This window comes from Balaenoptera acutorostrata, chromosome X (assembly GCF_949987535.1).
Source record: "Balaenoptera acutorostrata chromosome X, mBalAcu1.1, whole genome shotgun sequence".
NCBI classification, from domain to species: Eukaryota; Metazoa; Chordata; class Mammalia; order Artiodactyla; family Balaenopteridae; genus Balaenoptera; species Balaenoptera acutorostrata.
Genome location: NC_080085.1, coordinates 71,646,083 through 71,665,876, shown reverse-complemented (window position 1 = coordinate 71,665,876; position 19,794 = coordinate 71,646,083). Strand labels below are relative to the sequence as shown.

The following is a 19,794-nucleotide window of genomic DNA, read 5'->3' as shown; positions in this document are numbered from 1 at the left end:
GTATTCCAATGTGTATATATACCACATCTTCTTTACCCAAAATATAGGCTCTTAATAATTAAAAGCATGTTCCACTAATTTTTCATTTTCTGCCCAGAAATCTGTAGTGAGAAAGAAGTTCTCTAAGGCCCCTTTCTTTCTTTAATATTGGGTTAGCCAAAAAGTTCGTTTGGATTTTTCCATAAGATTTTACAGAATAACCTGAATGAAATTTTCGGCCAACCCATTATATTAAAATAAAATAAAACTACCTCTCTCTTTTCTTCTCGTCATCTCTCACTTGCACTCTTTCAACTGTAAATACTTTTAGATTTCACGGAACTGAGCGTGTTTCTTTAGGATATTTACACAGAGCGATGGTTTTAATAAATATCCTAAACTCCAAGAGGAAATATCATGTCAGGACAGTCTCACTATCTATTTGCTTAACATATAGGATCGTTGACTCCCTGAGTAAGAAGGCAGGCTGAAAAATTAGTGGAACATGCTGTATATCATCTAGTCTAGTTCATATTTACATACCAGTCCCTTCTGCACAAGCCAGTCTTTCAAAATTTGAAGACAGTTTTCACAGTCCCTCATGCAATTTAGGTACAGATTATTTTTGACAAACCCAGCTACCTATATTTGGTTGTTTCAGTTTATTTATTTTTAATTAATTAATTTATTTATTTTTGGCTGTGTTGGGTCTTCATTGCTGCGTGCGGGCTTTCTCTAGTTGCGGCGAGCAGGGTTTACTCTTTGTTCTGGTGCATGGGCTTCTCACTGCAGTGACTTCTCTTGTTGAGGAGCATGGGCTCTAGGGGCCTGAGCTTCAGTAGTTGTGGCATACGGGCTCAGTAGTTGTGGCTCACAGGCTCTAGCGCCCAGGCTCAGTAGTTGTGGCACTCAGGCTTAGTTGCTCCGCAGCATATGGGATCTTCCCAGACCAGGGATCGAATCCATGTCCCCTGCATTGGCAGGCAGATTCTTAACCACTGTGCCACCAGGGAAGTCCTGTCTCAGTTTATTAATGCCCTTTTAAAAATGTGGCACAACATTCCAGATTTGATCTGAACTTTATACTTCTATTTATGTACCTTAAGATAGCATGAACTTTGTAGAAAGCCATGATATGTTGCTTGGTTCATATGAAGCTTGCTGCCAACTAAACTCCCCAATGGTTTTATAATGTCACTTCAATTCTGTTCTTGTAAAATTAATCTTTTTGAATTTAAATGCATGACTTAATTCCATTAAGCTTCATATTTTTAGTGTTAGCCCAGTATTTATTATAAATAATAACAATAATAATAATCTGATAATTATCTTCTTTTAGTCAGTAAACATTTTCCAGGGCCAGATGGTAAATGTCTTTAACTCTACCACCTATAGGGTCTGTGTTGCAACCACTCTGCTAGCATAGTGCAAAAGTAGCCATATACAATTCATAAACTATTGGGTGTGACTGTGTCCCAGTAAAATTTTGGTTACAAAAACCAGTGAACAACATTTGACCCATGGAATTTAGTTTGTAACCCCCTACTCTAACATGTACATATAATCCTGTCTTCAGTCTTCTGAGAGGAAGATCTATAGCTTTCCTCAGATTCTTAATGGAATTGAGGTCTTCAATTATGATGATGAACATATGCCTTGGGGACTCTGTCTAACTATGTTCTTGCTAAGTTTATATTCATTTACATATAGAATAACTGTCCCAGTTTATGTCTATTGTCTCAGTGTTCTCTCTGGTTAGTTCTATCTTTCACTCTCAAAAGTCTCCTAGTTTGGTTAAGAACTGTATGGTTACTCTACTAATATGCCATATGGATATGATCTCTATTAGGTCCAGAGACATTTCTAAAACTTGGAATTACTTCAAATTCTTTCTTCTAACCATTCAAGTAAGTAATCTTCCAAAGACAAGTACTTTGCTATTTTTTCTCTATTCAGTTTTAAAATGGCAGATTAAAAAGTTGAAAAACAAAGGGCTATTTTGCTGAACTGAAGACGGTTTAAATTAGTAATATGTTGAGAAGAATTTAGGGGCAGACAAGAGCACCATAAAGAGGAAAACAAGCACTGTGGTCAGAAAAATAATACTGAGGCAGGAATAGAGAAGAGCATGCACACATGGTCCCTCTTTGAGAACACTACCACACAAAATTCATAATTTTTTAGTCTCCTGATTTTGTGTGCTAGAGAAGAAAATGCTTAAAATTTTTGACATCCTCCTGAGAACTTCAGAAATTAAAAACAGAAGATTGCCAAGACTTTGAGGTGCAACTGTGTTGGGGGGATGGACTACTTGGGCCTTTACACTTTTTTCAACACTACAACTCAATAATTCCTCTAGAAATTTGTTTTCTAAATAGAGGTTGAGATAAATCTGCTTCTAAGATTAATAGGGTTCTAGATCTGTTCTTCTATTAGCTAGCTATGTTGATTTCAAGTCATTTCCCCTCTCTGGGCATTTGCTGTCCCTTTTTTATTTTTCAAGTGGGATAATAATCTGTGTTCTGCCAGTAGAGATTTTGGGAATGTATATATATATATATATATATATATATATATATATATATATATATATATATATATATATAAATATATAATTTTAACCTCTATTTATCTATTTTCCTGAGTTTTGTGGGACTAAACTTATGGCAATGTCCTTAATTGCATATCTGACATAACTGTTGTTATTCTTTTTTTATCCCCAGAAAGTAATGCTCAGTATAATCTGTTTGAGAGTCCCTCCCTTACTTCAAATTGTAGGACAGTCTGGCCCCCGACTTCATGGAGCCATTCAAGACTATGAATCTTCCACTTTATGATGAAGATACATTTTTAAGACTTGAGTAGGTGTCTTACTCTCTTTTACAAAAGGAAATAAATACAGTATGCCCTAGAATGCATGGACAATTTCTTTTCTTCTACCAGGTACTTGTGAATGTGAACTTGATATAAGCAGCTCTTTCCAGGTGGAGCTTAGGTGTGATTTTTTAAAGCATGCATGCAGGGGCTTTTCATCCCAATATAACTATTCTTGACTGATATCTATCTGAACTTTAAAAATTAGATGTTCCCCTAAAGACTTGAAATATTAGAGATGGGTTTAATGAAGAAATAATGTTAATTCCTTCTGTGTGTACTATGCTTTATCATTTACAAAGCCCTCTGAATCAGGCAGGGCAGTTGGTAGCATTCTCTCTTTACAGGTGGAGAAACTGAGGCTTTAAAAAATGAATAAGATTTGTCTAAATTTAAACAGATTAATGGAATCACTAACACTAAAACCAAAATGAATTTTAAAGTATTTTAAAATGTCTTTTCTTTCTTTTGCCTGATTCAGATAAACTTTACCCTCACAGCAACTTGGTGATGTAAATAAGAGTAATTTAAAAATAAAACTGTTAATTGTTACTATAATTAAAAATAGATACCCACATTTCACCTGATATTCTGCATTAAAAAAAAAAAAAAGATGGAATTTTTGCCTTAAAAAAAGTAACTGCGGGCTTCCCTGGTGGCGCAGTGGTTGGGATTCTGCCTGCCAATGCAGGGGACGCGGGTTCGGGCCCTGGTCTGGGAGGATCCCGCCTGCCGCGGAGCGGCTCGGCCCGTGGGCCACGATTGCTGAGCCTGCGCATCTGGAGCCTGTGCTCGGCGGCGAGAGGCCGTGATAGTGAGAGGCCCTTGCACCGCGATGAAGAGTGGCCCCCTCTTGCCACAACTAGAGAAACCCCTCGCACAGAAACGAAGACCCAACACAGCCATACATACATACATACATACATACATACATACATACATAAAAAGAATGTAAGCAGACAAGAATAGCATTAAAAAAAAAAGTACCTGCTAAAACATCCAAGGTAAAGAGTTATTTACACATATCTTAATCAACTCAATACTTCATGACTTGTCAGTTGTGATACCATAGTTTAAGGCCCAAAACTCAATAAATTACAAAGACTTGCATCAGGGAATCAGTGTTTTAAAAAATATATATAAGTATTAACACTAACGTTATGATAATTGCTGCCACCGATTTAGTCTTCGATGGAGATTTTTAAAAGAAGCTTTGTACCCATTGAAAAGAAATCAGTCATGACAGTTTGTTTCTTGGCATACTTCTCTCAACAACTAGTTATTGAGAATCAACACTGTGCTAGTCTCTCTGGGGTATAGAAAACAAGATGAAGTCACAATCCCTGACCTAGAGAAGCATATATCCTAGTTGAAAATTTATATAACCCCTAAGGTGCAAAACAAAATGTTACAAAGCAGAATATTATCACTTTTTAGTATGTACTCTAAGGAACATCATCTTTGGATAATATAGCCATTGTCCTGGTATGCACTGAGTAGCATGGATTTTTGAAGATAGAAATGGACATTCCATTGCATCACAGTCCAAAAGGAATGTACACCATTAGGTTTTCAGAAGGATATAATGGTTAATAATAGAGGTTCTGGTAACTTTACCCAGGTTTCAATCTTGGCTCAGTTACTTTCTAATTTGGGTTCAAGTTATTTGAGTCTCAGTACTTCATTCATAAGAAATGACAATTAATAACACCTTATAAAGGTTTTTACAAATTAAATAAGATACTCCATAGAAATGTTTTAGCATAGGGCTTGGGACATAGTAAATGCATGGTAACTATTATTACTATTTCCTAAGGTTACGTATTGAATTTGTTATGTTACTTTTAATTCCTTCACCAAATTTAATTCCCCTTAAAATTTGAATATCGAACCTCGAACCCACGGTATTTAGAATATGACTTGATTTAGAAATACGGTCATTGAGATATAATTAGTTAACTTATGATGAGGTTATATGGGGTAGGATGGGCCCCTAGTTCATAATGACTGGTGTCTTTACAAAAGGGAAGATTTGGACTCAGACTTGCAAACAGGAGAATGCCATGTAACTATTGGGGTTGTGTTGCCATAAACCAAGAAACTACCAGAAGGTAGGAGACAGGGCTTGGAATAGAAATTTCCCTAGTGCCTCTAGAGGAAGTATGGCCATCACAACACTTTGATCTTTGACTTCTAGCCTCCAGAAGTATGGCACAATACATTTCTTTTGTTAAGCCACTCAGTTCGTGGCACTTTGTTACAGCAAACCTACAATATGAATATACTACTTTATAGTGCTAGAACATTCATGAGTCAGGTCTATTACTCCTTGTAACCTGTAAAATACATATCAACACCTCATCTCTGGACAGCAGGAATGAGGTAAACGAAGGAAGAAAAATTTTCTTTCCCATTCTGTTCTCCAGATCCAGTTTTTTTCTCAAAGTATATGTGTCTCTTATAGTTAAATGAAATATAGCAGTATCCTCAGGTCAATACCAGAAAAAAATCTGTGCTCCTGAAGGACAGGGGTAACAGGAAAACAGAGAGAATGGTCATTCAAGGTATGCAAGTGGTCATTCAAGGTATGGCAAAGTGGCATAAACATGAGCAAGAAAGCATGTTGTATAATGGTGCATTCTTTTTGGCATGGCATTTGGTATAAGGATACCTTAATGCCTGTATACCAAGTACTTGCCTGCTGAGTGTCAGTGCCCTTGGCCAAATAAAGTATGCTTACTCACACTTTAATTCTGTGAAATGGCAGCATGTAATCTGACAAGATCTTCATATACAACTGTAAATGGAAGACCATGTAATTAATAAATTTGTTAATTCATATACTAATTTCATATACAATATTTGAAGACTGATGAAGACAACTAATCTTTCTTTCATTGTTTATAATTGAAACAATATGTAGTGGCTATTTTTAATTGACTGATTAAATTAGCATTTAAATTCTCAAGAAAACTGAAAACAATTAAAATATATATTCCCTTCTTTGTGTTTTATGATATTTATTCTTCTTTTCTACTTGGAATTTAACATGGTCTTTTAACTAAAATCTTTGCATTTATTCCCAAAATTATTCATAGTAAAAACTTCAAACCTTTAAACACATACACATTTTAAAGTTCATTTATATGAAGGGGAGATGACTCATGTTTTATAAATGACTTATAGGGTATATATGATTTTAATGTTGCTTATTTTTAACATTACTGTAACATCAACATGGTGCCAACTTTTATATAAATTGGAACCAATACGGTGTCAAATTTACCAATTCATTCATTGGAAAATGAAATAAGAAAATAACAAATTGGTATTAATGTCACATATCCAAAATTAGTTGTAATTAACAATTTTTCCCTATAACAAATAGATGTCATATAGTATAACAAAGATATTGTGAGTTACTGATTGCATTCTGACACTAATTCTCACATACCAGCTGGGTGTCCTATAATTTAATTCAATGCTGACACTATCTGAGTATCAGATTCTGAAGGTGAAAGGGCAAGATCCCCAATAAAGCTGCCTTTACTTCAGATGCCAGCCATAAGAAGGGTCCCCAGGATACCCTCAGTTCCGCCCAGCTGACTACAAATTTGCAGTTTCCAACAAGTTTGATAATTTGTTTGATAATTCACTAGAAAGATGCATAGAACTCAGGAAAACACTATATTTATGATTACCATTTCATTATAAAGATTACAAATGAATAATCAGATTAAGAGATACATAGAGCAAGGTCTAGGAGGGTCCCGAGTACAGAAGTTTATGTTTTCTTGGAATCAGACTGTGTCACCCTTTCAGTATATTGACATATTCACCAACCAGAAAGCTCCCCTGAGCTTCAATGTCCAGACATTTTATATGGGGTGTCATTACATAAGCATGATTGATTAAATAACTGACCATGTAAGTGAATTCAATATCCAGCCCTTCTCCCCTCCTTGGATGTTGGGCAGCTGAAAGTTCCAACACTCTAATTATGCATTTGGCTTTTCTGATAACCAGCTCCCATCCTGAAGCTATCTAGGGGCTACTATAGGTCATTTCATTAACATAGCAGACATAATCCTATCACTCTGAAAATTCCAAGGGTTTTTGAAGCTCTGTGCCAAGAACCAGGGACTAGAAAATCAGATATAGTCTTTAGTACCTCACATTGATTTTCTAGTGCCCAAAGTAGGACATAGTGGTAGTGTCTCTTCGACACCAAACTTCTGCTTCCTCTTGAGTATAGCCCCTCAACCCACCCAGACTCAGACTTTTTCCTTCTTTCTGTCCCTAAATTCTCTATCCATTCCACCATCTTGAAGTGGATATGACTAATATCAGCTTCAAGTATGATAATCTCCCTTGGTGTTCATTAATTCGTTTGTTAACCCAAAATAATTATTTAAAAAGTGATATATGTATATAATGGGATATTACCCAGAAATAAAAAGAAGGAAATCTTGCCATTTGCTACAACATAGATGAACTTTTAGGACATTATATAAGTTAGACAGAGAAACTCAAATACTGTATGATCTCATTTTCATGTGGAATCTAAAAAAACTGAGCTCATAGAAATGAAATAGTAGATTCTAGGGGCTGGAGGGTGGGGGAAATGGAGAGATGTTGGTCAAAAGTACAAATATCCAGTTAGAAGATGAATACGTTCTGAGGATCCAATGTACAGCATGGTGACTATTGTTAAAAATACTGTATTATAATTGAAAATTGCTAAGAGAGTTCATCTTAAATGTTCTCACTACACACAAAAGTAACTCTATGAAGTGATGGATGTGTTAACTAACCTTATTGTGGAAATCATTTTACAGTATATACATATACCAAATTATCACATTGTACACCTTAAACTTACACATCATATGTCAATTATATATCAATAATGCTGAAAAAATAATAATTATTATTATAATACCTACTATGTATTAGGCATTATTCTTTGCTTGTGTCTCACAGCATTCTTCACTCTCTGCCTTATAAGATAAAATTTTATGCATATCTTAATCTATTTTGTATATTTATTTAACTTGGAGCTTGGTAATTATTTGTTATTGAATGTTGCCATCTACGTACTAGATGTTGCCATCTACCTATGAATTAATATATTAATTAAACAAATATTTATTGCTTATCTATAATATGCTGTGGGACATGGCAGTGAATAAAGTACATGCTTTTTGGAGCGTATAATCTACAGGATATACAGACAATTAACAAATAAATATAAAATGTTAGGTTAAAATATAGAAAAAGTACAAGTGATAATGTGTGTCATTTTAATTAAGGAGGGTCATAAGAAAAAGCTCTGAAAAGATAAAATTATAACAAAGGAAGGAAGCCACTGGATCAGGGAATGAGACATGAAACAATCTGGGAGAAGAATGTTATAGCAAGGGCAAAGACCTAGAAGTAAGAATAAGTTTGTGGGTTTTAGCAACAGCAAGGTTAATGTAGTTAAGTCATAGTGAGTTGGAGGATGGTAGGAGATGAGGTCAGTGAGCTAAAGAAGGGCCATATCATGTAGGACCTTGTAAGCTATGACAAGGAGTTTATATATTTTTTTCTCAGTACAGTAGATAACCACTTGGTTTGATCTTTGAAGAATTTTGAGCATGGAAGTGACACAATTTAATGTATATTTTTAAAAAATCCCTCTACCAGCACTGTGAAAGACTGACTATATGGGGGCAATAATGGAGCCATGTAGACCACTTAAGACTATTACTACAGTTTAGACCAGAGATCAGTGGCTTGGATAAGGTAGCAGTTGAGGAGGTGAGAAAATATACTTGAGATATATTTTTTAAAAGAAGAGTGAATAGAATTTGATAATGGATTAGATGTAGAGTGGAAGGGAAAGAGAAGAATAAAATATGACCTCTGGGGTTTTGACCAAAGCAACCAAGTGAATGGTTTACTGACATGAGGAAGGCTTGGTAAAGAACAAGATAGATGGAGAGTGGTGATGTAGTCAAGAGTTCTATTTTACCTATGTTAAATTTGATATGTTGTTAGGCAACAAGTAGTGTAGTCCCAAGGCAGTTGGACTTAGGAGTTTATAGCTTATGGAAGTTCAAAGGCTGGACAAATTTGGGGTCATCAGAATATAAATCCTATATAAAACCATTAAAAATTAAATCACCAAGAATATGAAACTAAATAGAGATAAACAGAAAACGTACAGTATTTAATAAATGGGAAAGAAGAGTGGGAAAACTAAAATAAAGCTGAGAAGGAGCTTCTAATGAGGTATGATGAAAACAAAGAAAATATCCTGCTCTAGATGAAACCAAGTCACAACAGTGCTTCAACAACAGAAAAGTGATCAACTGTGTTAAATACTGCTGAAAGATCAAATAAAATACAGATGAAAACTGACCATAGATTTGAAAAATATGGAGGTCACTGGGAATCACAATACAAGATTTCAGTGGAGTTATGAGAACAAAATCTAATTAGAGTGTGTTTGGAAGACAATGAGATGTGGAAAATTTGAGAGAGTAAGTGTAGGCAACACATTTGAATGGAGATTTGCTGCAAATATTTTCATAGAAAAGGAGTAAGATGTGGTAAATTATAAGGGATTTGGGACCTATGGAAATTGTTTTTGTTGTTGGTAGTGTTGTTGTTTAAGATGCGAAATATTTCAACATGTTTGTTGGTTGAGGACCTAGTGTACAGGGAGAAATTGACGATGGAGGAAATAAGTTATTTTCAGGAGCAAAGTACATAATTGCAGTAAAGCAGATTGGGTGGGTGCAGATACAGTGAGATGGGTAAATGTTTTGGTAGGAGCTTGTGGTAGGCCTCTTCAGATACCTTCTATTTTATCAGTGAAATAACAGGCCAGTTAATCAGTTAAGGTGAGGAGAGGGAAGGCAATATTGGATGTTTGAGAAGAGGAGGTGTGAAATAGTTGCTGGGGCCAGAGGAACAGAGGATAAAAATGGACTTGGAATTAAAGTAGGATCACCTGGAAGTACTGAAATATCACTTCAAATTTTAGTCATAAACTTAAAATGAGACCACACATGGAAGTCTTAAACAAATAAGATGTAAACTACATTTGGAATTACTTGACTTCAGCAAACAGAAGATTTGGTATCAAAGAGTTACCTTCCAGTCATAATATTAAGCCAAAATGGTCAATAAAATATACAGAGGCCAATGGGCACAGAAGGGTCACTATTTGGGAAATTAGCTATTGACACGAGCTTACTGCTTTTGGATACAGGGCTGGTGCTGTTGAAGGCAATAGTGATTGTGATGGTGATGATGTTGATGTTTGTGTTTCAGGATATAGGTCCAGGGCCTCCAACCTCCTTCACAGAGGTAGAGAAGATACAGAGACAAGTTATTATGAGTGTCTCCATTTCATAGCATACAGTTTTTGAGCTTCAAAGATGATAAATTCCATCTATTTGTCCCCCTATTTCCACATTATCCATTCTTCCTCACAAAAGACACTCTATTTGCTTAGCTAAATCCATTACTCATAAAAGAAAGAGGAACACTCTTTTATTTTATTCAGAGATTTACTCTGAAGTGTGAGTGAAAGTGCATATCAAATTTTGTATTAGGCCTTATTTTTATTAGTATCAACTCTGCTGCCTTCACAATGTCACTGAAACCATGCCATGCAGATAAAGCCTCATAATGAGATCAGTTGTCAGCAAACTGCTCTACTTGATATTGTAGGAAGGATTCTGGTGGAACTCTACATGTTGCTTTGCTGATGCAACAAGACTATCCTGATTAGATCTCAGTAAACCAGAAAAATCCTTGCCTTGATGCCATTTCTACATGAGGCACCTATGATAACACTCAGCAGGACTTGTTATTCCTTGGCACTATATATTGTATCTGGTTTTAGCTTTAACGCACAGCAGGGAATTTACAGCCAGAGATTTGTTGCAAAAAAGTGGTGAAGAGGAGGGAGACCAAGATAGTAGAGTAAGAGGATGCTGAGCTCACCTCCTCCCTTGAACACATAAGAAATAAATCTACATGTGGAGCAACTCTCATTGAAAACAAACTGGAGACTGGCAGAAAGATTCACACAGAGTTGGGTAGGAAGGGAGGTGAAGCAATCAGGTAGGGACCTGCACTCCTAGCAGGGGAGACAGAAGAGAAGGGACTATCACAGGCTTGGAGATCCACTCTGGGGGATGAGAGGCTGGAGCCAAATATCAGCACACCAGCTCTGGGGTCTGACAACAGGAAGACAAGTCTCCTTAGCTGGTTTGAAAACCAGTGGGACTTAACAGGAAGGCTGTAAGAAACTGTGACTCCACTCATGAAAAGCACACACACACACACACACACACACACACACACACACATTTGCTTACTCCCTGGAACAAGAGGAAGAAGATTGAAAATGGCCTGGGGCTCTGGCAAGATTCCTTCAATTGCTCCAACATTCACCCCAGCCCACACCGGGTGCTTGCTCCAGCCCCTCTAGCTCAAGCACAGCTCTCCACTAGGATGAAAGCTGCCTTTGCCAAGGAGAATGTGCACATGGGTGGAATGCAGTCAGCTTGGACCTGGACCTGCATTTGAACACAGTGAAAACAACCATTATCAGAGTACACACAGAGGTGGCAGATAGAGAGCTACCTGAGGATCTGACTGGAGTGCCAGGACCATCCCAGTGGGTGCCCTGGCTTGCACTAGGCATCTGCTTCATCCCTATTGCTCTGGCACTGATTTGTACTAGAGCAGAAGTGCCATTGCTGGGAGGAGAGCACACACTTAGAGGGAGTGGAACCAGCTTGGGCTGGAACCTTAGGGCTTCTGCTATGGCAACATGAACCCAATCCCACTGTTGATAGGGCAGTGATGGCCACTGAGCATAGGAGAAACCATGGATTCTACCTGGTTCTGGCTCTAACCCCTCCATATCCAGCCCCACCTCCCACCAAAGTGGTAGATGCTAGCATACAAATGGGGAAGATGTGACCCATGCTCACTTTAGATACAACTCACCCACCAAAGCCACTGGGCACATGCAGACTGCATAGGAGCAGTCCCCCACAAAGACACACCTTCAAGACAGGGATAGATAATTGTATCACACAATTCCATAGAGACAAAGAAAATTAAACAAAATGGGAAGACAGAGAAATTTGTTTCAAATGAAAGAACACACACACACACACACAAAAAACCTGAAGAAGTCCCTAATGAAACAGAGATAAATAATTTATTAGATCAGGGGTTCAAAGCATCAGTAATAAAAATACTAACTGAACTTGGGGCAAGAATAGATTAACATAGTGAGAATTTTAGCAAGGAACTATAAAATTCAAATAGAATCAGTCAGAATAGAATACAAAAATTAAAATGAAAAATACACTAGAAGTCATGAGTAGCAGACCAGGTGATACTGAAAAAAGCATAAGTGATCTGGAAGACAGAATAATGGAATTCATCCAATCAGAACAGCAAAAAGAAAAAACAAATTAAAAAAATGAAAATAGTGTAAGGGGCCTCTGGGACAATGATAAGCATAATCACATACTTATTATAGGACTTCCAGAAGGAGAAGAGAGAGAGAAAAGAGTTGAAAATTCATTTGATGAAATTATAGCTGAAAACTTTCCAAAGATGAAGAAGAAATGGATTTCCACATCCAAGAATCACAGAGAGTTCCAAACAAGGTGAACCCCAAAAGAACCACACCAAGACATATCATCATTAGAATGCCAAAAGATAAAAAGAGAATTTTAAAAGCAGCAAGAGAAGAACAAAGAGTTATATACAAGGGAATCCCCATAAGGCTATCAGCTGAATTTTCTGCAGAAACTTTGCATGCCAGTAGGGAGAGGAATAATATATTTAAACTGCTGAAAGGGAAAACCTACAACCTAGAATATTCTACCCAGCAAGGTTATCATTCATAGTTGAAGGAGAGATAAATAACATAGACAAGCAAAAACTAAGAGTTTATCAATACTAAACCAACCCTACAATAGGCATTAAAGGTTCTTCTTTAAGTGGAAAAAAAAAGGGTACAACAAGTAAAGAATTTATGGAAAAGGAAAATCCTACTAACAGAGGTAACTATTTAGTAACGTCTGTGGCTCAATCAATTAAATAAGGTAGTACAAATATGAAAAGACAAAAAATTGTAAAATCAACCATAACTACAATAAACAGTTAAGGGTTAGACAAGGAGATGTAATATATGACATCAAACACACAAAATGTGGGGTAAGAGAGTAAAAAATGTAGATCTTTTAGAATGTGTTTGAAAGATTATCAGTTTAAAATAAGTTGATATAGTTATAGATCAACATATATGAACCCCGTGGTAATCATAAAAAAAAACTATAATAGATACACAAAAACTAGAGAGAAAGGAAAACAAGCGTACCACCAAAGAAAATCAGCAAACCACAAAGGAAGAAACTAAAAGAAGAAGAAATGAACAGATAAGAAGAAAAAAAAACAGAAAACAAATAACACAATGGTAATGTGCACATGCCTCTCAGTAATCACTTTAAATGTCAATGAACTAAATGCTCCAATCAAAAGATATATGGTGGCTGATTGGATAAAAAAAAACAATACCCTTTCGTGTGTTTTCTACAAGAGATTCACTTCAGAGCTAAAGACACACACAGACTGAAAGTGAGGGAAAGGAAAAAGATATTTCACGCAAATGGACATGACGAGAAAGCTGGGGTAGCAATACTCATAGCAGACAAAGTAGACTTTAAAACAACATCTATTACAAAAGACAAAGATGGGCACTTTATAATGATATAGGGATAAACTCAAGAAGAAGATACAATATTTGTTAACATAGGCACACCTAATATAGGAGCACCTAAATATATAAAGCAAATATTAACAGACTTAAAGGGAAAATGACAATAATACAATAATAGTAGGGATTTTAATACTACACTCACATCAATGGACAGATCATCAAGACAGAAAATTAATAAGGCAGCAGTGGTCTTAAATGACATATTGGACCAGTTGGACTTAAGAGATATCTACAGATATTCCATCCCAAAGCAGCAGAATACATATGTTTTCAAGTGCACATGGAAAAATCTCCAGGATAGAACACATACTAGGTCACAAACCAAGTCTCAACAAATTTAAGAAGATAGAAATTATATCAAGCATTTTTTTTCCTAATCACCATGACATGAAACTAGAAATCAATGATAGGAATAAAAATGGGAAAAACACAAATTTGTGATGAGTAAACAACATGCTACTAAAAAAAACCTAATGGGTCAATGAAGAAATCAAAGAAGAAATCAGAAAATACCTTGAGACAAATGAAAATAAAAATACAACTTTATAAAATCTCTTGGATGCAGCAAAAGCATGCTAGGAGGAAGTTTGTACCTATACAAGCCTACCTCAAGGAGCTGGGAATATCTCAAATAAACACCTAACTTACCATCTAAGTAGAAAAATAAAGGCCAAAGTTAGCAGAAGGAAGGAAATAATAAAAATCACAGAGTAAATAAATGAGATAAAAATAGAAAAGATCAATAAAACCAAGAGCTGTTTTTTTTTTAATATAAACAAAATTAATAAGCCTTTTGCCAGGATCATTAAGAGAGAAAGAGAAAGGACCCAAATAAACTAAGTAAGAAATGAAATAGGAGAAACTACAACTGATATCACAAAGATACAAAAAATAAGAGAATACTATGAACAGTTATATGCCAGTAAATTTGACAACCTAGAAGAAATGGATAAACAAGTAGAGACATACAATCTTCCAAGACTGAATCAGGAAGAAAAAGATAAACTGAGAAGACTGATCACTAGTACTGAAATTGAAGCAGTAATCAAAAAACTTCCAGCACGCAAAAGTTCAAGACTGGAGAGCTTCACAGGGGTATTTTACCAGACATACAAAGAAGACCTAATACCCATCCTTCTCAAACTATTCTGAAAAGTTGAAGAAGAGGGAACACTTCCAAATGCATTCTATGATGCCACCATTACCATGATACCAAAACCAGGCAAAGAAACTAAAAAAAAAAAAGAATATTGCATGTCCTCTACAAACAGTGTCAGTTTTCCTTCTTCCTTTCCAATTGGATTCATTTTATTTCTTTTTCCTCTCTGATTGCTGTGGCTAGGAACTCCAAAATTATGTTGAACAAAAGTGGAGAGAGTGGGCATCCTTGTCTTGTTCCTGATCGTGGAGGAAATGCTTTCAGCTTTTCACTGTTAGTATGATGTTAGCTGTGGGTTTGTCATATATGGCCATTATTTTGTTAAGGTATGTTCCCTCTATGCTCACTTTCTGGAGAGTGTTTTTGTTTTAATCATAATTGGGTGTTTAATTTTATCAAAGGTTTTTTCTGCATCTATTGAGATCATTATATTGGTTTTTATTCTTCAGTTTGTTAATGTAGTGTATCACATTGCTTGATTTACAGATATTGAAAAATCTCTGCATCCCTGGGATAAATCCCACTTAATCATTGTGTATGATCTTTTTAATGTATTGTTGCATTCTGTTTGCTAGTATTTTGTTGAGGATTTTTGCACCTATGTTCATCAATGATATTGGCCTGTAATTTTCTTTTTTTGTGATATCTTTGTCTGGTGTTGGTATCTGGGTGGTGCTGGCCTCATAGAATGAGTTTGGGAGTCTACCTTCCCCTGCAAATTTTTGGAATAGTTTCAGAAGGATAGATGTTCAGAAAGATAGATTTTCTGCCTATGTTCCTAGAGGAAACAGGCAGAACATACTTTGACATAAATTGCAGCAATATTGTTTTGGATCTGTCTCCTAAAGCAAAGGAAATAAAACTAAAAATAATTAAATCAGACCTAATTAAACTTAAAAGGTATTTCACAACAAAGGAAACCATGAACAACATGAAAAAACAACCTACTGAAAGGGAGAAAATATTTCTAAATGATATGACTGATAAAGGATTAATATCCAACCTATATAAACAGCCACTGTGGAAAACAGTATGGAGGTTTCTCAAACAAACTAAAAATAGAGCTACCATATACCCAGCAATTCTGCTCTTGGGTATATATCCAATAAAAACATAGACACTAATTTGAAAAGATATGTGCACCCTAATGTTCATAGCAGCATTATTTACAATTGCCAAGATATAAAAACAACCTAAGTGTCCATCAACAGATGAATGGATAAAGAAGATGTGAGATATATATATATATATAACAAATGAATATCACTCAGCCATATAAAAGAACAAAATGTTGCCATTTACAGCAACATGGATAGACTTGGAGAGCATTATACTAAGTAAAATAAGTCAGACAGAGAAAGACAAATACTGTGTGATATCACTTATATGTGGAATCTAAAAAATACAACACAATGATCTAATAAGTATAAGATAAAGAAGCAGATTCACAGATATAGAGCACAAAGTAGTTGTTACCAGTGGGAGCAGAGAGGCAATTTAGGGCTGGAGGAGTGGTAGAGACAAACTATTTGGTGTAAGATATGCTCAAGGAATATTGTACAACACAGGGATTGTAGCCAATATTTTTTTAATAACTGTAAATGGACAACAACCTTTAAAAATTGTATAAAAGTAAAAAAAAATAAGTAAAATAAAATAAACATAAAAAAGAATATGTGGAAAAAATTACAAAAAATTATTACAGGCCAATATCTCTGATGAATATACATGAAAACAACCTCAAATAATAGTAGCAAACAGAATCCAACAATATGTAAAAAGGATAATACACCATGATCAAGTGGGATTTATTCCAGGCATGCAAGGGTGGTTTAATATACACAAATCTATCAATGTGGTACACCACAGTAACAAAAGAAGGAATAAAAATCACAAAATCATCTCAATAGATGCCAAAAAAACATTTGACAAAGTTAAGCATCCATTTATGATAAAATCTCTTATCAAAGTTTGTGTAGAGGAAACATACCTCAACATATCTCAATATACTAAAGGTTATTCATGAGGAAACCACACCAAACAGTATACTCAATGGTGAAAGGCTAAAATCTTTCCCTCTAAAATCAAAAAAGAGAAAAGGAGCCTACTCTTGAGCCATACAAATTAGAAAGAAAAAGTAAAACTGTCACTATTTGCAGATGACATACTACATATAGAAAATCCTAAAGTCTCTACCAAAAAAACTATTGGAAGTAATAAAAAAAAATTCAGTAAAATTGTAGGATACAAGATTAACATACAAATATCTGCTGCTTTTCTATACACTAATATGAGCTATCAGAAAGAGAAAGCAAGAAAAAAATCCCATTTAAGATCACATCTAAAAGAATAAAATAACTAGAAATAAAATTACCAAGGAGATGAAAGACCTATACTCTGAAAACTATAAAAAATTGATGTAGGAAATTGAGGATGATGATAAAAAGGAATTAAAATGTATTCTGTGTTCATGAATTGCAAGATTTAATATTGCTAAAATGTCCATACTACACAAAGCCATCTAAAGATTTAATGCAATCCGTATCAAAACATCCATGACATTTTCCACAGTACTAAAACAAATAATCAAAAATTATATAGAACAATAAAAGACCTTGAACACCCAAAGCAAAAGAGAAAAAAGAACAAAGCAGGAAGTATCCTACTCCCTGACTTCAGAATGTACTACAAAGCTACAGTAATCAAAGAATTATTTTACTGGCAGAAAAAGTAGTCACATAGATCAATGGAACAAAATAGAGAGTCCAGAAAAAAATCCATGCACTTATGGCCAATTAAATTATGACAAAGGAGGCAAGAATATACAATGGAGAAAAGACAGTCTATTCAATAAGTGGTGCTGGGAAAAGTGGACACCTATATGTAAAAGAATAAAATTAGTACATTTTCTTAAACCATTCACAAAAATTAACTCAAAATGGATTAAAGATCTAAATGTAAGACTGGAAAACATAAAATGTCTAGAAGAAATCATAATTAGGACAATCTTTGACATAAATTGTAGCAATATTTCTTTGGATCTGTCTCCTAAGGCAAAGGAACAAAAGAAAAATAAACTGATGTTACCTAATTAAACTTAAAAGGTTTTGCAGAGCAAAATAATCTGTCATCAAAACAAAAGCACAGGAAAGTCGAGGAGATCAGAGCAAGACCACTATGAAACAGACTACATGACAGGCGGTGAGTCCTGCGATGAGCTGGAGGAGGACTGGATCAGGGAATATCCACCTATCACTTCAGATCAACAAAGACAACTCTACAAGAGGAATTTTGACACTGGCCTGCAGGAATACAAGAGCTTACAAGCAGAGCTTGATGAGATCAATAAAGAACTCTCTCGTCTGGATAAAGAACTGGATGACTATAGAGAAGAGAGTAAAGAGTACATGGCTGCTGCTGATGAATACAATAGACTGAAACAAGTTAAGGGATCTGAAGATTACAAAAGTAAGAGTAATTACTGCAAGCAGTTGAAGAGCAAATTGTCACACATTAAGAAGATGGTTGGAGATTATGATCGACGGAAAACATAGACAGCAGATGCCACATTGTTAGGTTAAGAAGTATCTGACTGACATCTCTGCAATTTTATCAGGAGTCAAAATGACTTTGGACTCTAACCTGGGAGGCCAAATCTTTGTGATCATTACAGAGTTTTGGTAGTTTTAATATCATCAGTATTGAAGCATTTTATAAATAGCTTTTGATAATCAACTGGGCTGAACACTCCAAGTAAGGATTTTATGCTTTAAACATTGGTTCTTGTATTAAGAACTTTTGTTTCAGGTTTTTAAACCTCTAAGGAAGGTCCTGGAGTACACTGTGCTGTGAACTTTCACACCCTAGTCAATCAGGTCTTAATACCTAAGTACACTCATTGGGTCTTGTAGGGGATAGTTTAATTCTCCCAGAATTCTCCCTTCAGATATCTGTTACTTATAATCATTTATCTTCAGATAAGGAAACTGGGGCCCTGAAATAAAGTCTCTGAAGAAAATAAACTAAAAAAAAACAAAAAAAAAACAAAAGCACAACTTACTGAATGGAAGAAAAATTTGCAAATGATATGACCAATAAGATGTTAACATCCAAAAATATATACACAGCTCATGCAAATAAATATCAAAAAAAGTCCAAGTTTTAAAAGAGCAGAAGGCCTGAATAGACATTTTTCCAAAAAGACGTGCAGATAGCTAATCGTCACATGGAATAATTCTCACTAATCATCAGAGAACTGTAAATAAAAACCACAATGACCTAGGGGCAGGACAGGAATAAAGCCGTAGATATAGAGAATGGACAGGAGGACATGGGGAGGGAGAAGGGTAAGCTGGGACAAAGTGAGAGAGTGGCATGGACATATATACACTACCAAACATAAAATAGATAGCTAGTAAGAAGTAGCTGCATAGCACAGGGAGATCAGCTCAGTGTTTTGTGACCACCTAGAGGGATGGGATAGGGAGGGTGGGAGAGAGATGCAAGGGGGAGGAGATATGGGGATATATGTATATGTATAATTGATTCACTTTGTTATAAAGCAGAAACTAGCACACCATTGCAAAGCAATTATACACCAATAAAGATGTTAAAAAAACACAGTATAACCTCACACCTGTCAGAATGGCTATAGTCAAAACAAAACAAAAAATGAATAAATACAACAAAACAAACAGACTCACAGATATAGGAAAACAAATAAAACCAGTGCTATCCAGGTGGAAGAAGAATTGGGGGAGGGGCAAAATAAGGGTAGAGGATTTTTTTTTAACTTTTTTTAACATCTTTATTGGAGTATAATTGCTTTAAAATGGTGTGTTAGTTTCTGCTTTATAATAAAGTGAATCAGTTATACATATACATATGTCCCTCTTGCATCTCCCTCCTTCCCACCCTCCCTATCCCACCCCTCTAGGCGGTCACAATTCACCCAGCTGATCTCCCTGTGCTATGCGGC

General features: G+C 35.5%; 1 protein-coding gene across 1 annotated transcript; it reads left to right on the top strand.

Moving 5' to 3' along the window:
- The first annotated feature begins 10,047 nt into the window (after positions 1–10,047).
- Positions 10,048–18,370, top strand: LOC102999124 (occludin-like). The gene is made up of 2 exons (XM_007188589.2): positions 10,048–10,212; positions 17,930–18,370. Exons 1-2 carry the CDS (start codon positions 10,048–10,050, stop codon positions 18,368–18,370), a joined length of 606 nt encoding a protein of 201 aa, XP_007188651.2.
- The last annotated feature ends 1,424 nt before the right edge of the window (positions 18,371–19,794 follow it).